General features: G+C 41.6%; 1 protein-coding gene across 6 annotated transcripts in view; it reads right to left on the bottom strand.

The window, feature by feature from the left end:
- Nucleotides 1–25,697, bottom strand: part of PTPN5 (protein tyrosine phosphatase non-receptor type 5) — a 120,543-nt gene that overhangs the window by 47,899 nt on the left and 46,947 nt on the right. For 3 of the 6 annotated variants that reach the window (XM_042445637.1, XM_042445635.1, XM_042445636.1), the window contains one exon: nt 19,864–20,057. The exons of 2 other annotated variants lie outside the window; for them this stretch is intronic. In XM_042445637.1, coding sequence (XP_042301571.1) covers nt 19,864–19,969 — 106 coding nt within the window. In that variant the 5' untranslated portion in view covers nt 19,970–20,057. Of the gene's footprint in view, nt 1–19,863; nt 20,058–25,697 lie in introns of those variants that run through there. One more of the 6 variants, XM_042445638.1, reaches the window with a different exon arrangement.

Below are 25,697 nucleotides of genomic sequence, written 5' to 3'. Positions count from 1 at the left end.
GAGTATAAAAACATTAATATACAGTCGGAATTAAAATAGAAAGAGATATCAATGAGAGTTCCATGAAAAAAAGGTGGGGGGGGGGGAGAGGCAGAAAGATGTTCTAATCTGGAAAGGCCTGCCAGAAGAGATCCGTCTTAATGGCCTTCTTAAAGGACGCCAAGGTGGTAATTTGACGGATCCCATCTAAAGATCTAACAGACAGCAATAGCCTCACTTCCCTTGCAATTGGTCTACACCATCATGTAAGATAAACTTTGGGGTTATTCAGACATCCTTTATTTTTAGTGTGATGATGCACACTATGGAACTGCATCTCTGAGTTCTGTTGCTCACACATGCCTTCACCTGAATAAAGATGGTATCAATGATGTGAATATATCTGAAACATATTAAAGGCATTCAGGGTTTTTATCCTGGTTTGTCCTTGGTCTATCTGCATCAGTTATTCACACAGTGGATGTTGCAAATCTTTTAGAAAAACTCCGAAAAATACCCGAGGTCGATTATCCCAGGTTAAGTTGGTTTTTGGCAGCCCTCCGAAAAACACCCAAACCCCTTAATCAGATTAATTGAAATGTACGTGAACAATAAAGATTCAACCCAGATTCTACCTAGATTATTTTCACCATCTGAATAATCCTTTAGACTCATCCATCAAATCTGGACTAGTGTGTGCATCAACTATGTCGCCAGGCTTTCCCTCCAATGGGGAGTCCAAGTCACTAATTATGATGGCTACCTATTTCCATCAGTATCAGAAGCAATGTCTTTGAATACCAGTGGTTGCTGAACACTAGTGGAAAGGCATTTATGGCTTTCACACCTTGGATATGGGCTTCCCATTCACATCTGATTCAGCAATATATAAACATAATGCTGGAAAAGCCAGGCCTTTGATCTGATCAAGCATGGATCTTCTCATGTTCATGTTCTTAGGTTTTATGTTTTCTCTTTCTTGTAATTCTGAAGTGACTGAATGATTTGCTTCTCTTTTTAATATCTCCCAAAAAAGGAGAGTAGTTCCAGTGTCATTCTTTGGAAAAACTGTATGCAATTAGGAGGATCCATTTTCAATTTCATAGGATCTGACTTTTACCTACCCCTGAGTTTATGATATAAACATCTTTTTGTTGTGTGCCTTCAATTGTAGATTTGTAATTGGTTGACCAGCTAAATCCAGAGGGTGCTCAGCAATGGCTCCTCTTCATCCTTGAGAGAAGTGACCAGTGGAGTTCCACAGGGCTCTGTCCTGGGCCCAGTGCTATTCAACATCTTTATCAATGACTTGGATGGAAGAAAAGGGGTCATGCTTATCAAATTTGCAGATGACACCAAATTAGGAGGAATAGCTAATACCCCAGAGGAGAGGATCAAAATTCAAAATGGTCTTAAGAGATTGGAAAGCTGGACTAAAACTAAAAAAATTAATGTCAACACAAGAAATGTAAGGCACTGCACTTAGGGAGGAAAAATGAAATGCATAAATATAGGATGGGAGGAATGATCTGGCTTAACGAGACTATGAGTGAAAGGAATCTAGGAGTCCTAGTAGACCACAAGTTGAACATGAGTCAACAGTGTGATGCTGCAGCTAAAAAGGCCAATGCAATTCTAGGCAGCATCAATAGAAGTATAGTGTCTCCATCAAGGGAAGTAATAGTGCCGCTCTATTCTGCTCTGGTCAGGCCCCACCTGGAATATTGTGTCCAGTTCTGGGCACCACAATTCAAAAAGGACATTGAGAAACGAGTGTGTCCAAAGGAGGGAGACTAAAATGGTGAAAGGTCTGGAAACCATGCCCTATAAGGAGAGAATTAGGGAGCTGGGTATGTTTAGTCTGGAGAAGAGAAGTTTAAGAGATGATATGATAGTTATGTTTAAATATTTGAAAGGATGTCATATAGAGAATGAAGCAAGCTTGTTTGCTGCTGCTGCAGAGAATAGGTTCCAGAACAATGGATGCAAGATACTAGAAGAGAGATTTCACCTCAATATTAGGACGAACTTCCTGACAGCGAGAGCTGTTTGCCAGTGGAACACACTTCCTTGTAGTGTGGTGGAGTCTTCTTCTTTGGAGGTCTTTAAACAGAGGCTGGATGGACATCTGTCGGGTAAGCTTTGATTGCGAGTTCCTGCATGGCAGGAGGTTGGACTGGATGGCCCTTGTGGTCTTGTTCATCTCTATGATTCTATTATTATATGAATGCACAGAATATTTTTCCATGCTCTTGGTGATGCCCATTATCTGAGTAGTTCATTATGAACATAAGTTACCAAGAAGGAAAGAAGGAAAACTCTCTATCATAAGGACACCAGGAGCACCATGATTTTGTTCCAAGGTTAATATCATAGCAAATTCAAGAAACTGTCAGTCAGCAATTCCTGTCATTCCTGCCTTCTGGCTAATACTGATGGAAGGACCACAAGATCCCAACCACAAGTTTACAGAGTCATTTTTCCCCCATGAAATGGGCAACGCAGAGGCAGCCACCTATTGGAGGAAAATGTGCCTTACTTCAAGTACCTGCTACTATTTTATAATCTTCCCCCTCCTTCTCTCTCTCTGTCTCTCTCTTGCAGTATGTATCAGTAATTTATTATAATTTTTTCATTATTTTTTCATTAATTTTCTATAATTTAATTATGATTTTTTCATTAATTCTAAGCAACAGAAATGAAGGAGGAAAAAAGCCTCAATTATTATTTTGGACAATACAAAATTACTGTGGGGAAAGGAAGCTTACCATCTTTAAATTACTTTGAAGATTGTTGTTATGCCTCTATGGGATGCATGTCTGTATGTATACTTCTGCAGCAGAGGTTGAATTATCATCCTTTCAGTGAACAAAAAGGGCAACTATGTTACAAAAAATACAAAGGAAAAAATGGACTGCATACGATGGATGCAAAGAAACACCCTGAGAGGTGTTCCTTAGTGAGCAAAATGTACCATTCTGCATATGGACTTTAAACACTAAGTCATACCCATATAATCCCAGCATCTATTTTCATTATTGTTCAAAACAGAAGCACTCACAATGCAGGAGCAGCATCAACTCTCTTGTGCTTGTCAACTCCATGGTTGAAAGCTTAGAGAGGTAGTGATGCATCCATTTGCCAAACTGTAATCTGCTGTTAATGAATTCATCAATGCAATATGTATCAGCTTATAAATCAGTGTTATGCATCCTGCTCATAGTGTAAATTATGGTTGCTCGCTTGCATTTACCACTTAAAAGCAAATGAAGCAGACAAAACCAGAGTTCCTCTTAGAAAAGAAAAATTAAAACATTAAAAGAATGAAATATATGCTTCATACAAAAAAAGGAGTTCATTCTTTCCACTGCAGATTAATACTATGTAAAGGAGCAATATCAAATTCCAAAACGAGAAAGGCTCCATGTCTTTATCACAGACAATTGGCCACCTAGCCATGTTTGCATATGCATGCATCTGTATATGTGTATTTATGTCTTCCCATCTCATGGGGATCTCAGGGTTGGGCACTGTACAGAGCATGGCCTTGGCTACATGGCAGAAGGATTTTAGAATCTTTATTAGCATCATGGCCACATTTTGACAGCTGTCCAGTAACACAGAAAAGGTTAAATTATATTTAGTAAGCCTTGCTAGTTTCACTTTAGCTCACCAATTCAAGGCAGGGAACAGGAGAGAAAACTAAACTTTTCTGTTAGCATCCTGCTTGTACAGTTCTCCCAGCAATAGGGAGAGGTTCATACTAATGCACTTCAGTTTTCTTTGTTTCTCTGCACAGTACAGCCTTTAGGAAGCCATCTTCAAATGGCCTCTCCAGGAGGGGCTTGCCCCTCTAGAAAAAGAGTCAAATCCTGTAAAGACCAAGAGGTTCCCATTTAAATTAAATTATGGTGCTGTACATACCGCCATAAAGCGGCAAACCAGCACTGATTCTAGGATTAGGGACCACGTGGCAACTGCACAGTCCCTATAAACATAGAACGTAAAATGGCAGCACCCTATGTAAAAGAGCCCATGTGGCGCAGTGCCTGTACTGTAGCCACTCACAAACCATAAGGTTGCAAGTTCAATACCAGCAAAAGGGCTCAAGCTTGATTCAGGCATGCATCCTTCCAAGGTCGCTAAAATGAGTACCCAGATTGTTGGGGGCAATTAGCTTACATTTTGTAAACTGCTTAGGGAGTGCTTAAGTGTACTGATAAGCGGTATAGAAATGTACTTGCTATTACTACACAGGCACCACCACTGTTAGGTAAGCGCCTCACGGCGTCCGCATGTTGCCGTGTGGCACTTACATAATGAGTGCACCAATTACACCACCCCTGCTGCTTAAAAAGAACCCACTTTTCTCGGGTTCGTTTTCCTCTGTGGGGAAGTCGTGCGGTTTGGTGGCTGTGGCTTCCCCCTGGAGGAAAAATGGCCGTTGGCAGGCCACCCTTTTCGGGTGGTCTGTCCGAGGCCTAAATCAAATTGTTACACATCAGCAGTGGGCAAATTGTAGCCCATGGGCCACATGCAACCCATACAGGGGTTTTTGTGGCCACCAGAAGCCACTCACCACCACCACCACCACCACCACAATGCACCAGATGCCTTGTAAGGGGTCTGAGGGATTGTCATCATGTTTTGAACAAAGCCTTTTTTAAAAATCAGGAAGGTATTTCTGGATATTTCCACCTAAACCTAGTGACCCAAGGGGCCAAAGAGATGGCAAAAGTGCTTCCCAGCCCCTAGAGGGCATTGGGAGTGGGTGGGTTACAAAGGTTTTGTTTTGTTTTGCAGGGCAATGCAACCCTCCAAGGTCTCCTGGGGGTCCAATGCACCACCAGCCTCAACAGTTATCCACCCTTGTTTAATACAATCCTTTTGAATGCCCAAAGTATTTCACATATGTTATCTCATTAATTGTAATGATTTCAATGAAATTAATTTCTGAGAAGAATTTTAAGCACTGATCGTGCTATATAAATTATTATACTGGTCCTTACAATAGCCCTATAAAGAAATAATATTCATTGATTGTATTTCCAAGATGCCCAGTAACTGGAGTTCTTTGGGCAGTATGGAAATTGCTAAAAATATAAAATATGTAAACACATTCAATAAAACCTGCAGCAAAGACTAAAAACATTACATCATATGAAACCAAAATAGGGCAGGCTGCAAGATAGACAAATGCTAAGATAAAAAAGAATGGAAAACATTATTTTAAAAGTCTGACAGAATAAGGCCTTTATCTGGCAATGAAGACATCCTAATGTGGTTACCAGCAAGCCCCTTTGCCAGAGACATCATTGTTCTTTGTGTTGTAGCCACCTGCCTCAACTTGTTTAACAAGGGCATCTGGAGGAGAGCTTTAGATAAGTGGTCATTGGATTGGTTCTGGTCCCTGTCCCCAGCACACTAGAAAATAAGTATTGCCAGTCCACCACACTAGACAGCATGAGATGCACTGCCATAAATGATGAACTTAGGGAAAAGATGCACATTTATATAACTCTGGAATATAGGCATATAGTTTTCTTTTCTTTCTCCCCCTCCCTCCCCACCTTTGGGGAATATTTCAGATAGAGATATCATTTCAAACTCCAATTAGAACTTTAAAAAAAACCTTAACTACCTCTAAAAACGTCTAAGTAAGAAATGTAATGTCAAACAGCTTATGTTAAAAAAGAATCTGAATCCTTAGTGAGAACATAACAAAGCATATTTGTTTTCATTACACCCACACATAATTAGTATTTGACTTCCTTCAGTTGGGACCTTGTTCAAGAATGCCCTTTTGTCTCTCCCTCTATTCTTTTGAACAGTTAACAATGGTGACTATTGCCTAACAATTAGTGCTTTTTAAAAGGTTAAAATAAAAGCATTTGCTTGTTTAAAAACAGTCAACTGTTGTCATTTTTAATACTTGGAAATGCTGAGGACAGTCATCTTAAATTTTTAAAGCAATACATGGATCTCAGTACAGCTGCTTTTATAAGACCAACTGGGTAGCCACTTGACACTGGAAATGGAAAGCCATTCAAAGGCTCTGAACTTCCTCAGTTAAAAGCAAGAACCTCAAACATTTAAGTACCCACTTCATGCAGAATGACAACAAATGTGAAACAAAGGTCATAAAGCTGGCCTTATGAACATAGCTATCAGCCCTCACACTTAGGGACAAATTCTGTCACCATTCCATTTTGGCAACAGCAAACAGGGTCTCTCTTTTTTTTTAATTATCATCGGTCAACTGTTAACGAACTGGGACAATCCTCACAGATGAAGTTTTGGACCTTGCTTTAGGGGTGGCAGTGAGGGTGGCCGGGGGTGAGTGGGGAATCAACCTGTGGCCTTAGAGCCACATGTAGCCCATAGCCTGATATTAAAAACCTTTTGGAAATGATCAGGTCAGACCTCTAACAACAGTCCACCCCTGTATCAACTGCCCCACAAGTGAGGAAAACACAGAGAGAAGGGTGTGGCAGAGAAGTTATGTGTTTAGTCCAGACACCTGGCATAACATTTGTGTGCACCCTTCCTTCAATAGGCCATGAGAAAAAGAAACACAGGGACAAAGATGTGGCAGAGAATGAGAAATAAAATGTGTGGCCCATAGAGAAGATCATGGATAGTCCCACCTACTTAGGGCACTGGCATCTCCTAGCACCAGTATGTTTCCTCCACCCACTCACCTCAAAAACTGCCATCAAGTCAACTTCAATTTATGGTGATCCTATCAATGAAAGACCTCCAAGTCATTAAGTGCATTGCTCAGGTTTTGCAAGCTCAGAGCAGTGGCTTCCTTGATTGAGTCTATTCATCTGTAAGAGTGTCATCCTCTTTTCCTATTCCCTTCTTCCTTAACAAATATTGTCTTTTCTTATTCATTCAATCCATTCTCATTTCTAAGCCACCTATCTCCCTGAGTGGGACCCAAAGCTGCTCCCAGACAAGTGTCAATTTAAAAAACCTCTCACAATAAAAAAAAATTGAATGAATCACGCCTTCACATATGACTAAAGTACAAGAGTCTCAGAGTGGCCATAGAATCATCGAGTTAGAAGAAACCACAAAGCTCATCCAGTCCAACCCCCCTGTTATGCAGGAAAACACAACCAAAGCACCCCCAACAGATGGCCATTCAGCCTCTGTTTAAAAACCTCCCAAGCGGCAGCATGTTCCACTGCCGAACAGCTCTTACTCTCAGGAAGTTCTTCCTAATATTGAGGTGGAATCTTTTTTGCCCCTGTAGTTTGCATCCATTGCTCCGTGTCCTAGCTTGCTCCATCCTCAATATGACATCCCTTCAACTACATAAACAGGGCTATAATGTTGCCTTTTAACTTTCTCTTTCCCAGGCTAAACATATCCAACTCCCTAAGCCACTCCTCATAGGGCATGTGTTCCATACCTTTCACCATTTGGGTTGTCCTCCTCTGGACACACTCCAGCTTATCAATATCCCTCTTGAATTGCGGTGCCCAGAACAGGATATATTCCAGGTGAGGTCTGACCAAAGCAGAATAAAGTGGGACTATTATTTCCCTCAATGTAGACTCTACACTCCTATTGATGCAGTCGAGGATCATACTGGCTTTTTTAGCTGCTGCATCACGCTATTGACTCATGTTTAGCTTGTAGTCTACTAAGACCCTAGACCCCGCCTATCTGTATGGTTATGAAGCCAGGTGTCATCCACCTTATATTTGTGATTTTATTTTATTTATTTTTCTGCTTAAGCCTAGTACCTTACATTTCCCCCTGATGAAATTCATTTTGTTAGTTCTGGCCCAGCTCTCTAATCTGTTAAGGTTATTTTCAATTTTGATCCTGTCCTCTGGGATATTGGCTACCCCTCTTAATTTGGTGTCATCTGTAAATTTTACAACCCTGGCCTCTATTCCATCATCCAAGTCATTGATAGTTGAATAACATGGGGCCCAGGACAGAAACCTGTAGCACCCCACTGGTCACTTCACTCCAAGATGAGGAGGAGCTATTGCTGAGTACCCTTTGGGTTTGTTCATTCAACCAGCTACAAACCATCTAACAGTTGCACTGTTTAGTCCACATTTTACTAGCTTTTCAGCAAGGATATCACAAGGGACCTTGACAAAAGTTTTATTGAAATCATCCACAACATTCTCTTCATCATGTACCAAGCTTGTAACTCTATCCAAAAGAGCGATAGAGAGAGAAAATTAGTTTGGCATGACCTGTTTTTGAGAAACCCATGTTGACTTTTAGTGATCAGAAACAAAAAATAAGAGCACCAACATATGCAAATGCAATTTATATTAAAACTATATGGCAAACATTTTCATCATACTGAAGTGACACTTTGTGAAATACCCTGGATGTGAAATACCCTGGATATCTCAATACTATTACATTGCAATATCTCAATTCTAGAACTGTAAGTACACAAGTGTATAATTTACTCTCATTTAAAGGAATATATACATAACATGAAATGTTACCTTTATTATTATTATTATACAAATTAATCTTGTATCCCAAATTATGTAAGACTGTTTATTTCTGTTTCATTGACTCTTATGATTCTCAACATTCTCCACAATCATCTTTTCCTTTTCAATATCACACAAGCTGAAATGGCACATTTCTTGACAAATGAAAAGACCAGTGGAAATCTAAAACTCTTATTTCTCTTGACCAGTACAAAGATAAAACAGTGTCTCTTACTTCATTTGTCAAATACACATTCTTGTTAGTAAATTGCCTTGCAACAACCACAAATATCAACACAATAGTAAAAAAGACAGTCAAATCCAGATAATTTTCAGCTATTTTATTCCTTCATCAGCCCCCCCCCCCCCCAAAGATATACATACAATTTTGGTACCCAATACTAACATATAGAAAGAAAAAAGCATTGCAATTCTTGTAACTTACCACTTAACTCTCAGCTTCCAGTCTTATCTGTTAGCCTCCATGTAACACTCCCAGGTTCATGTGGACTCCTATCCTTAATTTGCTTAAATATTCTCACCACTGTTCTTAATTAGGTATTTTATCAGAGTGGCAGACTATTAGCCTAATTAGCAATATAATACTTAAAAAAAACCCCTCTCTAAATGCATCCTTTCATTGTGTCCTGCTGGGGTTTGAGTGTTTAACACATGAATCCACCAGGATTCTTTTTGTAATAGGATTTGGTTTTTATCTTGGTTTGATTCAAATTGAACAACCTCCAAAACTCTAACTATAAATGAAAAAGGAGATTGTTTGTATGCAGAGAAATGCTCATATAATGGAGTTTCTCTAACTGAATTCCTAATTCAAGGGATGGATGGTATCCCCCACATACAGTTTAAAGCATAGACAAAGTAATACATAAATTAATCTCACTGTTGGACAATTGCAATAACATCCAAACAATGGCCTGGTACAGATTAGAAGAAAGGGGAAGGCAGAGGCCGTGCCTGTCTCCTCCGGATCATTGCCACGGCAACCGCACAGCCATGACAACAATCTACCCCAAAAAGGAGCTGCAAAATGGAGCCCCTTTCCGTGATGTTGCCAAGGCACCATTTGCACCATGGGTCATTGCGGTTATGTATTTTGTGCACCGCACTGTCAGGACGCATTGCACAAGACACATCACGGACGCATACAACATATGGACGGCACTGCATCAAGATGGTGCCACCCATACATATTAGGGTTCGGGAGTGTACGGTTGCTGCATGCTCCCAAACTCTAAAATTGCCGGCACCACGCCACAAAGCACCCGTTTCTACTGGGCCAATAATACCTTTATTGGATGAACCAAAATTACATGTTGGAAGCTTTGAAAGTCACAATAGCTTCTTCATCAGAAAAAAAAAATTAAGATGTTAGTCACAGGCCTGCATTTTCTGTTTCTCGTCTTAGTTCAGATGGTAGGAAGGGCTATTTGCAGGCTGGCATCTCTGGTCACGGGGAGATTTTCAAAGTCCAGCAAATTTAATGTCCATTTGCAACTCAAAGAAGATACTTCCTTTGAATCCAGCATGAATCCAGATGTTTGACAATTGGAAAAACATCTGAGCTTATACCTCTTTTGGGTCACTAGGTAAAGAAATTTCTTCATATCAAGTGATCATCGCATTCCTTTCTAAGGGCTGTACAGACAGCCCCTAAAGGACGGCATGATGCCGCTACTTTGCTAACTGGATATGGGCCACGGCAACTGCTCCATTTCCCCCAGGTTTAGCACTATTTTGCGTTTGAGAGAAGACGAAGATTAAAAAAATGTTGAGTAGTTCTGCCTTGTCTCTGGCCCATTAGCATTTCTCCATCTTCTCCATGTAGCGGCCTTATCACTTCCTTTTTCTTCCTTTTGCTTGGACCTAGCCAACATTTTTATTGGTTTTAACCTCTCTAGCAAGTCTGACCTAATTCTGCACTTTAGCTTTTCTGGCTTGCCCCCTAACATGCAGGCTATTTGTTTGAATTCCTCTTTGGTGACCCCCCCCAATTTTCTATTTCTTGTACATGTCCCTTTTAAATCTTAGCTCAGCTGAACATTCTTCAGACATTCATCCTTGTTTCTTAAGACACCTCCCATTGTTCCTCCATGATGGAACTGTTTGAAATTTTGCCTTCAGGCTTTCACTTTTAAGAAACTTGCATGCATCAGGAGCTCTCTATTCAGGAATATTTCCCCAAGTTACTGAAATCAACTTTCTTAAAGTATGGAATGCATGTCTGACTACTCTTGACTTCTCCTTTCCACATTGCAACAAAATATAGGAAAACATGGTCACTCCCACCTAAAAATCCCACTACTTCAATTGCATTAACTACATCATCACTGTTGGCTAGGAAAATGTCTCATTCCTGTCCACTTTAGCTTGCTTACCCCAAGTATTGCAATATTTATATACTCCATTTCTTGTATTACTATGGCCCAGTACAGATGGCACAAAAGCGCCATGGTGGAGCCAAAAGTAGGGCTGGAGAGCATGCAGCAACTGCACGCTCCCCAGCCCTACTACAACTGTAGGGCGCCATCTTGGCATGGTGTCGTCCATACGCAGCACATGCCGATGCTGTCATGTGCGCACGCCATGTCCAAATGGACCGGCGTGTGCCTGATGTCATCGTGCCGCTGGAGGGCGCCCTATTTGTGGTGCTCCTTCTGGGAGAGCTCCTTCTGGGAGGGCACCTCATTCTGCGGCAGCTAGATTGCTGGAGAATGAAGCCAGGGAGAAAGGGGCCAAGCAGCGCCTTTCTCCTTTGGCTGCACTTGTCGGGTGTCCATGGGGCATGAAGCCCCATGAACACCCCTTTCCAGGCCACAGGGAAGCAGCATTTTGCCACTTCCCTGTGGCTTGGAAAAGTGCCAGTTTGGAGCCACAGGAGCTGCCGGTGAGGCTGCCCTGCCTCCAACCCGGCAAGAAAAGAGGCGGCTGTGGACCGCCCCTTTTCTGCCATCTGTACGCCACCTATGTTTAGCTTTCCTTGATTCATGCTTCTCACATTCCACATTCCTATACAGTGGGTCCTCTGTATCCACGGATTATTTATCCATGGATTCAACTTTCCACAGATTGAAAATATTTTGTTAAAAAATTCAAAAAACAAAACTTGATCTTGCCATTTTATATAAAAGGAGCTGTACAGATTAGAAGAAAGGGGCGGCCAGAGGCCACCCCTTTCTCCTCTGGATTGTTGTCACAGCAACTGCACAGCCATGACAATGATCGGTCCCAAAAAGGAGCTGCGAAATGCAGCTCCTTCTGGTGATGCTGCCAAGGCATCATTAGCACCCTGGAGCATTACGGTAACATCATGCATACGCCGCCCCGTTTGGACACGGTGCATGCATGACATCATTGATGCACATGCCATGTGGATGGCGCTGTGTAAAGATGGCACTGCTGTGACGTGCTAGGGTTTGAGAGCGTGCGGTTGCTGCGCACTCCTGAACCCTAGAATCGGCTCCAGCATGCTGCTTCCCGCCCATCTGTACTAGGCCAAGGACACCATTTTACTTTCATTGCATTTAATGGAAGTTGAGCATCCATGGATTTTGTAATCCACAGAGGGTACTGGAACCAAATCCCAGTGGATACCAAGGGGCCACTGTAATATGTGTTGTGCAGCTTTGAATTTTCCTTTCACCTCTGAGCAAATCAACAGCTGAATGTCCTTTTGACTTGAGCCCAGTTGCATCATTAGCCATAGTGCTACTCATACTTGTCTTTTACTCTCCCCCAGTAGCTTGCTGAGTTCCCTTCAACCTGGAAGTCTCACCTTTGGTACTACCATATCTCTTATTTCATTTTGGTCTATTCTATCATAAGGTTTTCATGATAAAAGGCATTTAAAAGTGGTTCACCACTGCATCTTTCTGTGCAGTATTAACAAGTGTACACTGTCATTGTCTCTGAAGATCCTCTGTCAGTGTCATTCCCCACTACTGCTGCCATTCAGTAGAAGGAACTGATTAATGGACTATTTTCAACTTCTATTTCAACAGGAATAAACTCCCATTGTATTACTTAACTAATGACTTTAAAAAGCAAGGTGAACAATTTTACCCTTATAGCAGACTGTAGTATGTATGTTGCATGACTGCCACTGTTCAGTTACTATCAGTTTTGCAAGACTCTATTAATGCACCTTATTTTTACATAGTTCCAATTATACTATTCCTACCTGTACCTCACTTCAAATGAGCAGCATACATCTTTTAATAGATACATGTCTACCTCAAAACAGTGCTCCCATATTAAAGTCATTAGGCTCATTCCACCTGAAATATGCATTGATTTAAAATTTGTTTTTATATTTCAACATGTAAAGGTACTTGTAGCTTCAGTCTTAAAGAATTGGGAGACAATTAATTTAGAGTCAGTAGTATGGAATCAAGTACCATATTCTCAAAAATGAGAACATTTTGTACTTAAAATCATTTTCAGCTACTGAACTTTGGATACAGTATAGAGTGATATTAAATGCTCATATATAAAGTCATTTAAACAGCATACCTCCAAAGTGACCCAAAGCAGCTTTATTTTGGCCTGTCTGTACGAGCCCAATATTATGGAACTGCTAAGCTTTAAAAGTGAATGTAGAAAGACATGATACAAGCTTATGAATTTAGACTACAAATTTTAACCTAAAAGCAAACAAGGGAGAGAAGATTTTTCTCTTTCACAGTATAGAATCCAGGGTCATCCACTGAAGATTAATGGTTTGAATGGGTCAAAGGTATTCTTCACACAGCACATAGTTAAACCGTAGAATCCACTGCCACCAAGAGGTAGTGGTGGTTGGCAAATTAAGACAGCTTTTAAAAAGAGATTAGAGGCATTGAAGATTAGGATCACCAATAGCCACTAATCAAGATGACTAAATATCGCTTGCAATATTGGAGGCAGTAAACCTCTACAAGTAAGTTAGCAATGATTACAAAGTAGAGAATGTGAATCCTTTTCTTTTGGTGGGTTTCCCATAGGATGTTGACTGATGACTGTGGGAACAAAATGCTAGACCAGAAAGGCCAGATCCAGCACAGCTCTTCTTATGACTACCAGGGTATAGAAGCCCAAGGTATAGATAAAGAAGCAGTTATATATATGTATGTATGTATGCACACATGAACACACATGCATGTGCGTGTGTGCGCGGGCGCGCGCGCGCACACACACACACAGATGGCCTGTTCAGCCAGTATGGTGTATTAGCAGTGATCTGTATACAGTATTTAGGTCCAAAACACACTGCAGGAAAAATCCAGTTTGAGACCGCTTTAACTGTCCTGCCTCAGTGCTAGGGAATTCTGGAAATTGTAGTCTTTTGTTGCACCAGAGCTCTCTGACAGAGAAGGCTAAATGTCTCACAGAACTACAGTTCCCTCAATTCCCTAGCACTGAGCCAGGGCAGTTAAAGCAGTTTCACACTGGATTATTTCTACAGTGTGTTTTGGACCTTTGTCTGCTGGAATGTGTGAATTGTGCATCCAACAAAAAGAAACAGATTTACCACATGTGCCAACAAAACTACCTGCTGATTTTTCCTAGCCCGCTCTTCAATTCATGCAGATTGAAAACAGGACAACATTCAGAGAAAACCAGAGGAAATTTTTAGAAATACACTGGACTAAAGCTTAGAGGTCATGCTGTGTTTATGTTGCTGAAACAACAACACCTAAAACGGAAGAGAGTGTGGATAATTTATTTAATTTAGTTAATTGCCACCCCTTCTGTAGCACAGCAGCATTCCTTTGTATTCAAAAGGAAAAGCTGGTATGTATGTTTTTAAAAATAAAAACAGCTTAGGTCTTTGAAAATAAATTTTGAAAAGCAGAAACATGTAGCAAATATCACTCACAATCATAAACAAGCTTTGTTCTCTACTGCTGTATTACTGTAGTCTGTTAAGCCTTTTTATAAATATGTTTTCCAGTGTGGATAGATCACTACAATCGGGGGGGGGGGGGCAGATATTTTAGAGAACTTTGTATATCATTTGCTGGTTTACAAAATATATCATAGATTATCTGTACTGAATTTTTCTGAATAGAATATACGGTACATTCCAATGTAAATTAAGATGGACATTACCACCCATGGTCTCCCACAATGAGTCATATGTTAACAGGTTGTTTATAAAGTGTCTAGAACTGGCTTGGGACTTGCATTTTTTCCATGCTGTACAAACGAGTGGGAGTGAGAAGAAATTCACCATGCTATTTAAAAGGGAAAAGCATAGTGATTTGTGTAATTTCCTATAACATCACTGTATTATTGTATTATATATTAATGTATTATTGCATTGCATTGTATAGTACATTAGCCATAGGATAAAATATTGCAGTTTTTCCTTTCTGAAATTCCATGGGAGGCTTCCATAATATGAATTTCTCAGGTACTCATAGTTCCCATTGTCTGAGTAAAATATGCCACACTGTAATTCTTAAGTGTATTTGTCATTTTTGGAACCTACAAAATTATGATTGTAGTTGGGAAATTACTTGCAAAACTGAAAATGCCACTGACTTCATCTAGACAAAAGGTGTGTCCTTTACCAGTCAATTTTTCTGTAACATGGATAATAATTTTATGCAATTGTATTTGGCATTTTGCATCACATTCTATATTAGGTGTTCCTATATAGTGAAGTACTTCCTAATGGCAGCTCTATAGATTGTGTGTTGTGTGTGTGTGTGTGTGTGTGTGTAATATTGTAGAGATAACTGAATCTTCAGGCCTTCCTGGAATAACATACTCAGCCACGGACAAGACTTTCCATCTAGTGAACTCTGCCCATGATGATTTTTTTTTATTAGTTGGTTTTTAATCTTATACTGTTTAATCTTGTTTTAAGGGGGGGGTTACTGTGTATATATGGTTGTATTTTAACTTGTTGCATGCTGCTTTGATTGCTTGGCAGAAAGCAGGATAGAAATAATAATTTAAAAAAATTATTATTACATCCAGTTGTTAGTCCCTGTTACAGCAAAACTGCTGAATCAATAGGAACTTGCATATTTACTTACTAAACTTCCACTGATTCAGCAGGCCTACTATACTTGTGATTTGTGACTGGATTTAGGGCTCCATGTTTTATGTGTATACTTGTACAATATATAAGTAGAATAAATTGGGACAAAGACTCCTAGAGCAGGCAAAAAAATTGCTGATCCTACATCAGATTTCCCAAAAGAATTACTTCACTCCAGTGATAGATCAGGTTTAGCTCACTCAGCCTAAAGCTTCTCATGACATTGTAAGTCAAATAGACATGAGAGATAGGAAACATGTTCAATGATCTCCAGAAGTTTCTTTCAACGACTAACTCTGGGGAGCTGCTACTATTTGTCCCAATCAAAACCATGCCTAGAACTTCAAGAAGACAGAGGGAAGAAAGAGATCATGCTTTCCTGAATCACCACTTCCAGGATGTGTGAACACACAGCAATCTTCACTTCTCAAGTAGTTGGTAATTGAAAGATACAAATACATGCAGTTATCTCTAAAGCAGGAACGGCATGCGCTAAATTCCTTGGTCCAAACTTTACTCTGGACCCTGTAGAGATTCCAACCAAAAGATGCCACTAGCAGTAATGTTTGCCCCACAGTGTCACTGTGTATCCTTAACCAATATTGCAATAGAAATTAAATGGTTTGACTGTATAACTCTAGAGGTTTTGTAGTGGTTGGAAATAGCGCTTATTTTAGGAAACTAACGACTAACATTGTAAGATTTCCATGGCTTGCTTGTGGGCCACACATGACAAAAGAAGGCAAGACTGGATTAAATGCCCCAGTCAATGAAAATATTATGTCATTCTAATGAGGGTCTAATAAGAAAAGTGAGGATTGTTCAAGCAATTGTATTCCCCATCACTATGTAAGAGCTGGATAGTGAAGAAGGCAGACAGAAAGAGAATCAACTTTTGAGATGTGGTTCAGGAGAAGAGTGCTGACATTACTGTGGATGGACAAGAAGACAAACAAATCAGTCCTAGAAAAGATCTAGCCAAGATGATGAATGGCCAAAACACACTGCAGAAACAATCCAGTTTAAGACCACTTTAACTGCTCTGACTCAGTGCTAGAGAATTGTGGGAACTGTTTATTGTGGCACCAGAGCTCTCTGACAAAAAAGGCTAAATGTCTCACAAACACTACAGTTCCTAGAATTATCTAGCATTGAGCCAAGGCAGATAAAGCAGTCTCAAACTGAAACTGTTTTGGAGCTAAATTGATGCAATCATACTTTGGCCACATCATGAGAAGGAATGAATTATTAGAAAAGACAACGATGCTAGGAAAGGTAGAGGAAAGGAGAAAAAGAGGAAGAACATATGCCAGATGGGTAAACTCAGTCAGGGAGGCCACAGGCCTAGGTTTGCAGGACCTAAGCAAAGAGGATGAGAATAAGGACTGGAGATGTTATACCCACAGGATTGCCATGAATAGGGATCGACTTAAGGGCAGTTAACAACAACAGACTCCACCTTGACCATTCACAATAAAGCACAAGATGTAAATATTTTAATAAATAAATGAATACAATGCAACACAATACATTGCTGTTCAGGATTTTAGAAAAAACAGATATGTTGAGAGAGGATGGGACAGAACATCAAGATTTAAGAGCTGTCAGAGCATAAGAGATTGCTAAGATATAGCCATGTGCTTTCATTTTCTTTGTTTGATAAATACTGTGTGGTGCAACAGTGGATACAAACAATAGTCAGTAGGAGCACTGCTGATTCTATGCTAGTATCTTGTCAATTTTGAATTTATTTTTATAGATTTCTCCCAGTACCCTTCTCTGTCTACACAGTGGGTGGGCACTGAGTTTGTAAAATTTATTCTATTGTTCAGACATATTAAACAGAACATCCAAGTCCTTATTACAGAACATTTGTTTAGTAGATGGAACTTGGTGATCCCAACAGTTATTATGAACCCTGCAGGGCTAAATAAAATTGTGTTGCCTTGAAGGGTAGGGTAGGGTGGTTTCCAATTCTCACTCCCAAAATCATCTCCTGTAGATTTTCATAAGTTTGAAAGCCAAAGTGTTAAACTGAGATATCTGTGCTTAGGAAAATAGCAAAAAATTGTGAAAGTTGAGCTATAGCAGCTTTTAATTCTACTGTATTGACTACATACAATATCACACCAAATATTGAAAGATCTGAAATGTGCCCTTATTACAAGATGTTAAGAATTTCCAGAACCAAGAAGAATTATTAGAGTTATCAAGACCACAAAATCACACCAAATTTGGAAGAACTCAAATATTTCTGACATACAATGAAAAATGCTAAATACAGAAAGATATAGCTGGTTATTCAAAGTAAAATAAATGGGAAGAACACAACTTGGTTGAAAAACTTAGAAAATGGATGCAACACAACATCTTTGTTTTGAGCAGTGGTTCTTACCCTTCCTAATGTTGTGACCCTTTAATACAGTTCTTCAGGTTGTGGTGACCTCCAACCATAAAACGGATAGAGGAGCAGTGTCTCAGTTCCTAAGACCATTGGAAATATGTGTTTTCCGATGGTCTTAGGCGACTTCTGTGAAAGGGTCGTTCAGTCCCCAAAGGGGTCATGACCCACAGCTTGAGAACAGCTGGTTTAGAGCAATCACACTTGAAGACACTCTTAGCCATGATGATGGCCAACTTTTGGTATGAGAGGAAGAAGAAGATGAACACTTGAGAGAGATATGTTTTTTGTTATTGCAAGCCTCTGTTAATAAAACAGAGATGGGATACAAATCAGCAGTAAAGGAGAACAGTGTGCTTGGCAGGGGGTTGGACTGGATGGTCCTTGCGGTCTCTTCCAACTCTATTATTCTATGATTCTATGAAAACAAGACACTAGGGAAGGCATACAAAATTCAACAAGTGCAGTACTAGCCAATAGTTTAGAAACCAATCTCACTTGCTGCTACCCACTCAAGTCACACTATCTCAGCCATGTTGGCTTCTAGTTCAGTAGCCATGCTAGAATAAATATTGATCACATTCTTACTAATTATATATATATATATATATATATATATATAGAGAGAGAGAGAGAGAGAGAGAGAGAGAGAGCTTCTGATTGATAATGGTCACATTTCCAAGGGAGAGGAGTTAAGGAGCTTCACAGAAAATAATCTCCACCTTTGTATTTCTTCTATGTCATAAATATTGTGTGTGTATTGGGGGGGGAGGGGTGTTCCATAATTAAATTTATCAGCTACCCAAGATGTGTCTCCACTTTCCTGTTTCTTCTTTCTCATAATTACAGAGGAACCTTCCCCCTGGATGGCAAAAAAGGTGGATGGTCACACTCCATATTATTCAGTGGTAGTGACATGCACAGTCATGTCATGTCACATCAGTGGATCTGTGTGCACATGCCACCACTGAATAATATGGGGTGTGGTGATCCACAGGCAGTCAAATCTATGGTTTGCCAGCTTGCTGATAGGGAAGGTCCACTGTAATGAACTATTTCACTTCATGTTCTTCATTACACTCTCACAGTTCAAATGTTTGTCATATGTCAAATAATCATTAGCCCCGTATGGTTGCAGACCTATACATCAAGTAAAAAAAAAAAGTTTGCGTAATTGTCTTTGTGGTAAATACCATTTATGCCCCTATTGGGCTGGATTAAAAATTCAGTTGACTATCTAGATGTGACTTACCAATTCATATGAAGACACAGAAAGCTAATTGTTATGATGATCCCTCCACACATAGGCACCAATGTTAGAAAATGTCATAGAATCATAGAAACGTAGAGTTGGAAGAGACAACAAGGGCCATCCAGTCCAATGTCCTGCCATGCAGGAAATCCCAATCAAAGCATAGCTGACAGATGGCCATCCAGCCTCTGTTTAAGGACCTCCAAGGAAAGAGACTCCACTACACTCCAAGGGAGTGCGTTCCACTGTCAAACAGCCCTTACTGTCAGGAAGTTCCTCCTAATGTTGAGGTGGAATCTCGTTTCCTGAAGCTTGCATCCACTGTTCCGGTTCCTGTTCTCTGGAGCAGCAGAAAACAAGATTGCTCCCTCCTCAATATGACATCCCTTCAAATATTTAAACAGGGCTATTATATCACCTCTTAACCTTTTTTTCTCCAGGCTAAACATCCCCAGCTCCCTAAGTCGTTCCTCATAGAACATGGTTTCCAGACTCTTCACCATTTTTGTCGCCTTCCTTTGGACACACTTCAGTTTCTCAGTGTCCTTCTTTTATGCACCACAGCAAATTCAACTGTTTGCGTTTCCAAGTGGTGCCATATCTTATTATCAATGAGACTGTGAATGCATAGCACCAGAAATTCAGGATGAAAGAACTATTACACCAGACCTTAAGTTTTATTTTTAAATAGAAAATGCCATACCATATAAGCGGGTAGGGGGCAGTATCCCTGGTGAAAAATCAATGATCCAAGATGTCAGGAGATTTTTCTTGGCTGGCCAGAGAAGGAAAGAGTAAAGCAATTCCATTCCTGTGATATGGCCTTTTTCAGCAACAGGATCTTGCAAGGGATCCTTCAGGGGTACCCTGGCAATTATCAGTCACAAATGGAGAGCACTGTTGGTGAAACAGATTTCAGGGACAACCTGCTATTTTTCCAAATTCCTCATTATGAGTAATCTTCTCACTGGGCTGTCATGTTGGCAATACTTCTATTTCTAGTACTGCACACAGCCAGAGATGAAGTGTTTATAAAATCTCAAATACTAGTGGTCCTTAATTAAGGATTACACAAAAAAGAAAAGTACAGTGGTACCCCGGGTTACGAAATTAATTCGTTCCGCGGCGCCCTTCGTAACCCGAAATCTTTCGCAACCCGAAAAAGCCATAGGCGCTAGCGCTGGAAGCCGCGATTTTGTGCGAAAAAGCGCCGAAAAGCACCAAAAAATTTTTTCGTAAGCCGAAAAAAAAAAAAACGTAACCCGGAACAGTTTTTTCCTATGGAATTTTTTCGTATCCCGGAAATTTCGTAACGCGGTGCTTTCGTATCCCGGGGTACCACTGTAAAGTAAAGAAAGAGCTAAGAATATGAGGATGAAGAGAACATAGGAAGAAATGAGAAAGGAACGTTGGGTACTTACCGTGACACGTTCATTTCCTGCAGAGAAGGGTCCTGGCATCCTGTAATCTGTAATCTGGGTTTAGCTCCTCCTATTTGCTCCTGTAGGCAGGGACAATAAACAAAAGACCGGCCCCTATATAGGGAGGAGCTAGCCCCCCTGAGCCTCAGTCAATAACAAGCCAAGCGACTAGTAAGGTACTCAAGGAACTGAACTTTAGTAACATCAGCTAAGGGTTAACTAGAACACCTTAGAAAAAACTAGTCCAAGAACAAACAAGAACTCAGAAAAACCAATCCAGCAACAAGAAGAAGAACAAGGCAGGTCCACCAACAGGCAGCCAGGGTCGGAGGCCGCAGGCAGCACCCGGGTGGGCAGGATGCCAGGACCCTTCTCTGCAGGAAATGAACGTGTCACGGTAAGTACCCAACGTTCCTTTTCCCAGCAGAGAGGGTCCTGTCCTCCTGTAATCTGGGATTTACAAAAGCCCTCTCGAACTGGGATGGAGGTGCTGCTAGGAGACTGTGGCCCCCGACACAATCTGTTGGAGGAACCTCCTTTCAAATGACGCCTCTGCGGACTGAGACACGTCCAGTTTGTAATGTCTTATGAAGGTCAAAGGCGACTTCCATGTGGCCACCCTGCAAATATCTGACAGGGAGGCGCTAGTGGCCAAGGCTGCAGGGGTAGATGCACTCCTGGTTGAGTGCACCATCAACCCCTCGGGTGGAGTGAGGTCAAGAGTTCAGTAGCTCTTTTGAATTCAAGACCTGATTCACTTACTCAGAGTCGAGACTGGTACCTTGCACCCCAAAGAGCCCAGGCGAAAGGAAAGGAACATCTCAGATGACCTAAGGATGAAGTCCTCTTGATGTAGATTTTGAGGGCTCTGCACACATCCAATGTGTGCCAGGTCTTTTCCAAGTCCTTCTTAGGATCGGGGCAGAATGAAGGCAGGAGAATGTCCTGTGACACCTGAAAGGCTGAGTTGACCCCAGGCACGAAGGTAGGGTCTGGACAAAGGCACACCGAGACAGGCCTAAAAATACACAAGTCTTTACGTACCGACAGGGCCCCAGCTCTGACACCCATCTGGCGGAGGGAATGGCCACGAGGAAGATGACCTTGAGGGAGAGGTGTTTGAGGAAGGCCTCCCAAAGGGACTTGATCAGCCCAACCGTCAGAGCCTCTAAGACTGTGTTCACATCCCAAGATGGAAAACGATGTCTGGTGGACAGGCCCTGTTGGAAAACTCCTCTCAACAGCCTCTTAATGTGAGGATGGCTGCCATTCTAGCTGCTCTCGTATGGAGCAGAAACGACGTGATGGCAGACACCTGCCTTATAACCATGTTGGGTCAAGTCCCTTCTTAATGTCATCTTGGATGGACTGTAGCAGGTCAGCCACTGAAAACCTGAAGCAGTTGATGAGAACTTGTCTAAGCAGTGGATTATGTGATCAATCAGAATAGAATCTGATCTGATCTGGACCGATGGCAGCTTCCAGCCTACCACTGATCACCTTGTCAACTGTTTATAGCAATGAAGGTGATATTAAGGTGATTTCATTTGTAGTAATTAAGACTTACCATTCTGAAAGAGGAATGTTAATGTCTGACTTCCAATTAAAATTTCAAAACAATGTGCAGTTCTTTACTGGAACATCTGTGAACCTGTGTAAAATAAGACTAATCCCATGGTTAGGCAAAGAAGACACTGGATTAACCTTTACCTCGCAGACATTGGTGAGTCCATGCAGAAGCATAGATGCACTCTGTGTTAACAGGGCATGTGGTCAGAATTAAGTCTGATTTCATCTGAGGATGAACTAGTCTAGAGGCTTCAAAAATCACCCCAACTCCATGTAGCAGACTATCATCAGCCTGTATGAAGGCTGAGGGGTCTCCCGGCTGAATGAACTGCTGATTAAGGAGTCATGAAATGGGACCAGGGGGCTTGGCAAGGATAGCCCTCTGGTATCTAATTTTGAGGAGAGAGTTTCTCCACAAAAGGGATCTGTCAAAGGAACACAAACCTAAATTTAAAATAGTATAGTGGGCCCTCAATATGTACTGGAGTTGGATTTAGGACTTTGCATGGATACCAAATCCATGGAAGCTCAAGGCACATAAAATATAATCACATAGTAAAAGGGAGTCTCCTATATAAATAGTAAAATCATAGTTTGCTGTGTCGTATTTTTGTTTGTTTTTTGGAATATATATATATATATATATATATATACACACATACATATTTACAAGCTGTGGGCATATAGGTGGCTGGTGTAAGTCTCTATATGGAGCTGTATGGTATATTAAATCTGAGCGTTTTTGCTAGCAGAAAACAAGGCATAGGCACTAGGAAATCCGTTTTTCCAGCCCCAAAGGTAGTAAACAATGGTGTTGTTAGGACCAGACCATGCCATGAAAACCCAATCAGGGATAAGACACTCACCCACACAGCAGCTAACCTTATGACCATAAAACCATAGAATCATGGAGTTGGATGAGACCACAAGGGCCATCAAGTCCAACCCCCTGCCATGCAGGAAATCACAATCAAAGTATGCCCAACAATATGGAAAGGAATTTGTAGCTTCCTGAGACCACTAAAAGAAAGAGATTGGCAGCCTTCATGGCCTTGAGCCCAATTCATCATATGCAAGATAGACCTTGTTACAATAGGCCTATCCAAGTCAGGAAGCAGTTGAATGGCAAGACCATTTGCAGGCATTCTTATTTAAAATGTAACTATCTAGACAAGGTAAGAGGCAATTGTGGTCTTTGTGGCAGAGTCCTCAGGGCTCTGCAGGATGTCTGAATGGGATTTGAAGCAACCCCTTAGCAGAAAAACCTGATTATATTGTTTTAAAACACTCATGGAGGAAGGGGGGGTTTCTCCCCCCATGGAGAGGAGGCTGTTTGTCTGTTTGTTTTTGATAAGAGTTTTTCTTAACCCCCTGTATTAGTGAGAACCATCTCATGGAAGAAACTGTATCTTTTAGTTTCTTCCCTTTAACAGACATCTCTCTTATGAAAGAAGGGAAGGCAAGGGGAGCCACATCTTTTGAGGCTAGCTGACTGAGGTTCCCTGTGTTTAATAACAGGAACATAACCCTCATGACAATAAAGTGGAGCTTGGTTGGTCACCTTGATCCAATATATCTATCACCTCTCATGAGATGTTTTTACCAAAGATCCTCAATGCATGTAAGCATTAGAGGTCTGCTGAGTGACCAGAGGCCTTCTCCTTGTTTGAGTCACCCTGTCTATTAGCATTTAAATGAATCTGTATTGTTAAAGCTTATGCTCTTAATGAGAAGTGCTATGGCTGACAACAGTTTGCACAAAGGAGGTAGAACCATGTGCTCATCCTATGTCTTTGGCTGTTCTACCTAAGGCAAAAAAGGCTCTGGACCTAATGGAGACAGTGATGGAGGCCCATGAGGAGGCAAGAAGGGTCATCAAGTGGCTTTATGGCTAGCCCCTCCCTTGAAGAATTAGTTTCCAGGCATCTTCTCTGGCCTGGAAAAAGGAGAGGGGGGTGAGCAGAAACAGCACAACTCAAACCTCATGTGCTAACAGTAATAAAATGAACACCAGAAAGGTTAACCAGTATCTCTTGTAAATCTGAGCCCCCAGCCCTGTTGCTGTGGGAGCTCTCCCCTCCATGCTTTGCCCCATCAAGGGAGGCTGTCTGGGCAGTAGCTTCTTCCAGGCACTGAGGAAACTGCTCCTGGGTTAGCAGTGACTGAAGACCATTGCTAATCATGGGTAGATAGCTGCATATGGCCTGTAGTGTAGCCCTGATACTCACAGGGCACTTTGTTTTATGTTTAAAACAGCCCCAACTTCAAGCTGGGGTTTACAGCTTAGCCCTTTTAATTTCAGGCAGGCTTTATAGTAACCTGGCTGCATGATAGAAGCTAGCTTGGTCCTCAACTCCCTCCCACTTGCATAGGTAGCTGGGAAGGGCAGAGGGACTGCTGTGGGACATGGCTCCACATTCACCTGAGGTAAGTCTGTGTCCTGAGAAAGGATAATCTCTGATGGAAAGGAGAGGCCAAGCACTCAAGCTGCTCTCTCAAGAGTGCCATAGTTTGGGGCAACCAAACACAATTGGGGTGAAGGGAACTCTCCACCCATGATATCCACAAATGGTTTACCCCTTTTTGTTGTAGTAATTTTTGGGGAGGGAACACAGGAGGATTTGTATCCATGTGGTCTCTCCAAGAATCCTTGGGTTGGAAGAGATCCCAAGGGCCATCCAGTCCAACCCCATTCTGCCATGCAGGAACTCTCAAACAAAGCATAACCGATAGATGGCCCTCCAGCCTCTGTTTAGAAGTGGGTGGCAGAGGCCATGCTCTCTCTGGGGAGGACATGAAGCCACTTCGTGCTTTGTTGTGGGATGCTCTGTGGCAGCCAAAAAAGACCATTTTAGAGTTGGAAGCTTCAGCTCCTGCTGGGCCAATTCTAGCTTCCTTTACAGCCATGTGTCTGTGCAACACAGAGGAGGAATCCTCTGCCTCCTTACACACCATCTCATTATAAGAATTCAAAAGGAATGTGCAGGAGCCCTGGCAACATCACCATGTGTTTCCCAGACTGCAAAAGGATCCCCCACACCTGTTAGGGTCCTGGGTGCCATTGGGGCCAGAGATGGGAAGGAAGGGGGAGACCAAGGGTTAATGCCCCCATCTGCCCTCCTGGCAGAGTCCCAAACCTTATGCTAAGCATAGTGCCTGCAATGGCCATGGCAGAGGCCTTATGGCAATGCCTGCCCTGAGCGAGGGCATTAGATCTGGCAAAGGTTCTTTGGTGGCTAGAGAGAGAGGACCCCTGGTACTCACCGTTCTCCTGTGACTTCTGGCTGGCTTGCCTCTCTGACCTTGGCCATTTCAGGCTGTGCAGAGGTGATGCAGAGAAATCCTTTGCCATGGCTTTTGGCTGGCCTGTCCTCTGAACTCTGGCTGGGCAGAGATGCTGAGGAGGGAAGCTTCCATGACTTCTGGCCAGTTTCCTCACAGATCCCTGGCCTTAAACAGGCTGGGCAGAGGTGATGCAGAGAAATCCTTTGCCATGGCTTTTGGCTGGCCTGTCCTCTGAACTCTGGCTGGGCAGAGATGCTGAGGA

This window comes from Sceloporus undulatus, chromosome 1 (assembly GCF_019175285.1).
Source record: "Sceloporus undulatus isolate JIND9_A2432 ecotype Alabama chromosome 1, SceUnd_v1.1, whole genome shotgun sequence".
NCBI lineage: Eukaryota > Metazoa > Chordata > Lepidosauria > Squamata > Phrynosomatidae > Sceloporus > Sceloporus undulatus.
This window is presented reverse-complemented; position numbering and strand designations above follow the sequence as displayed.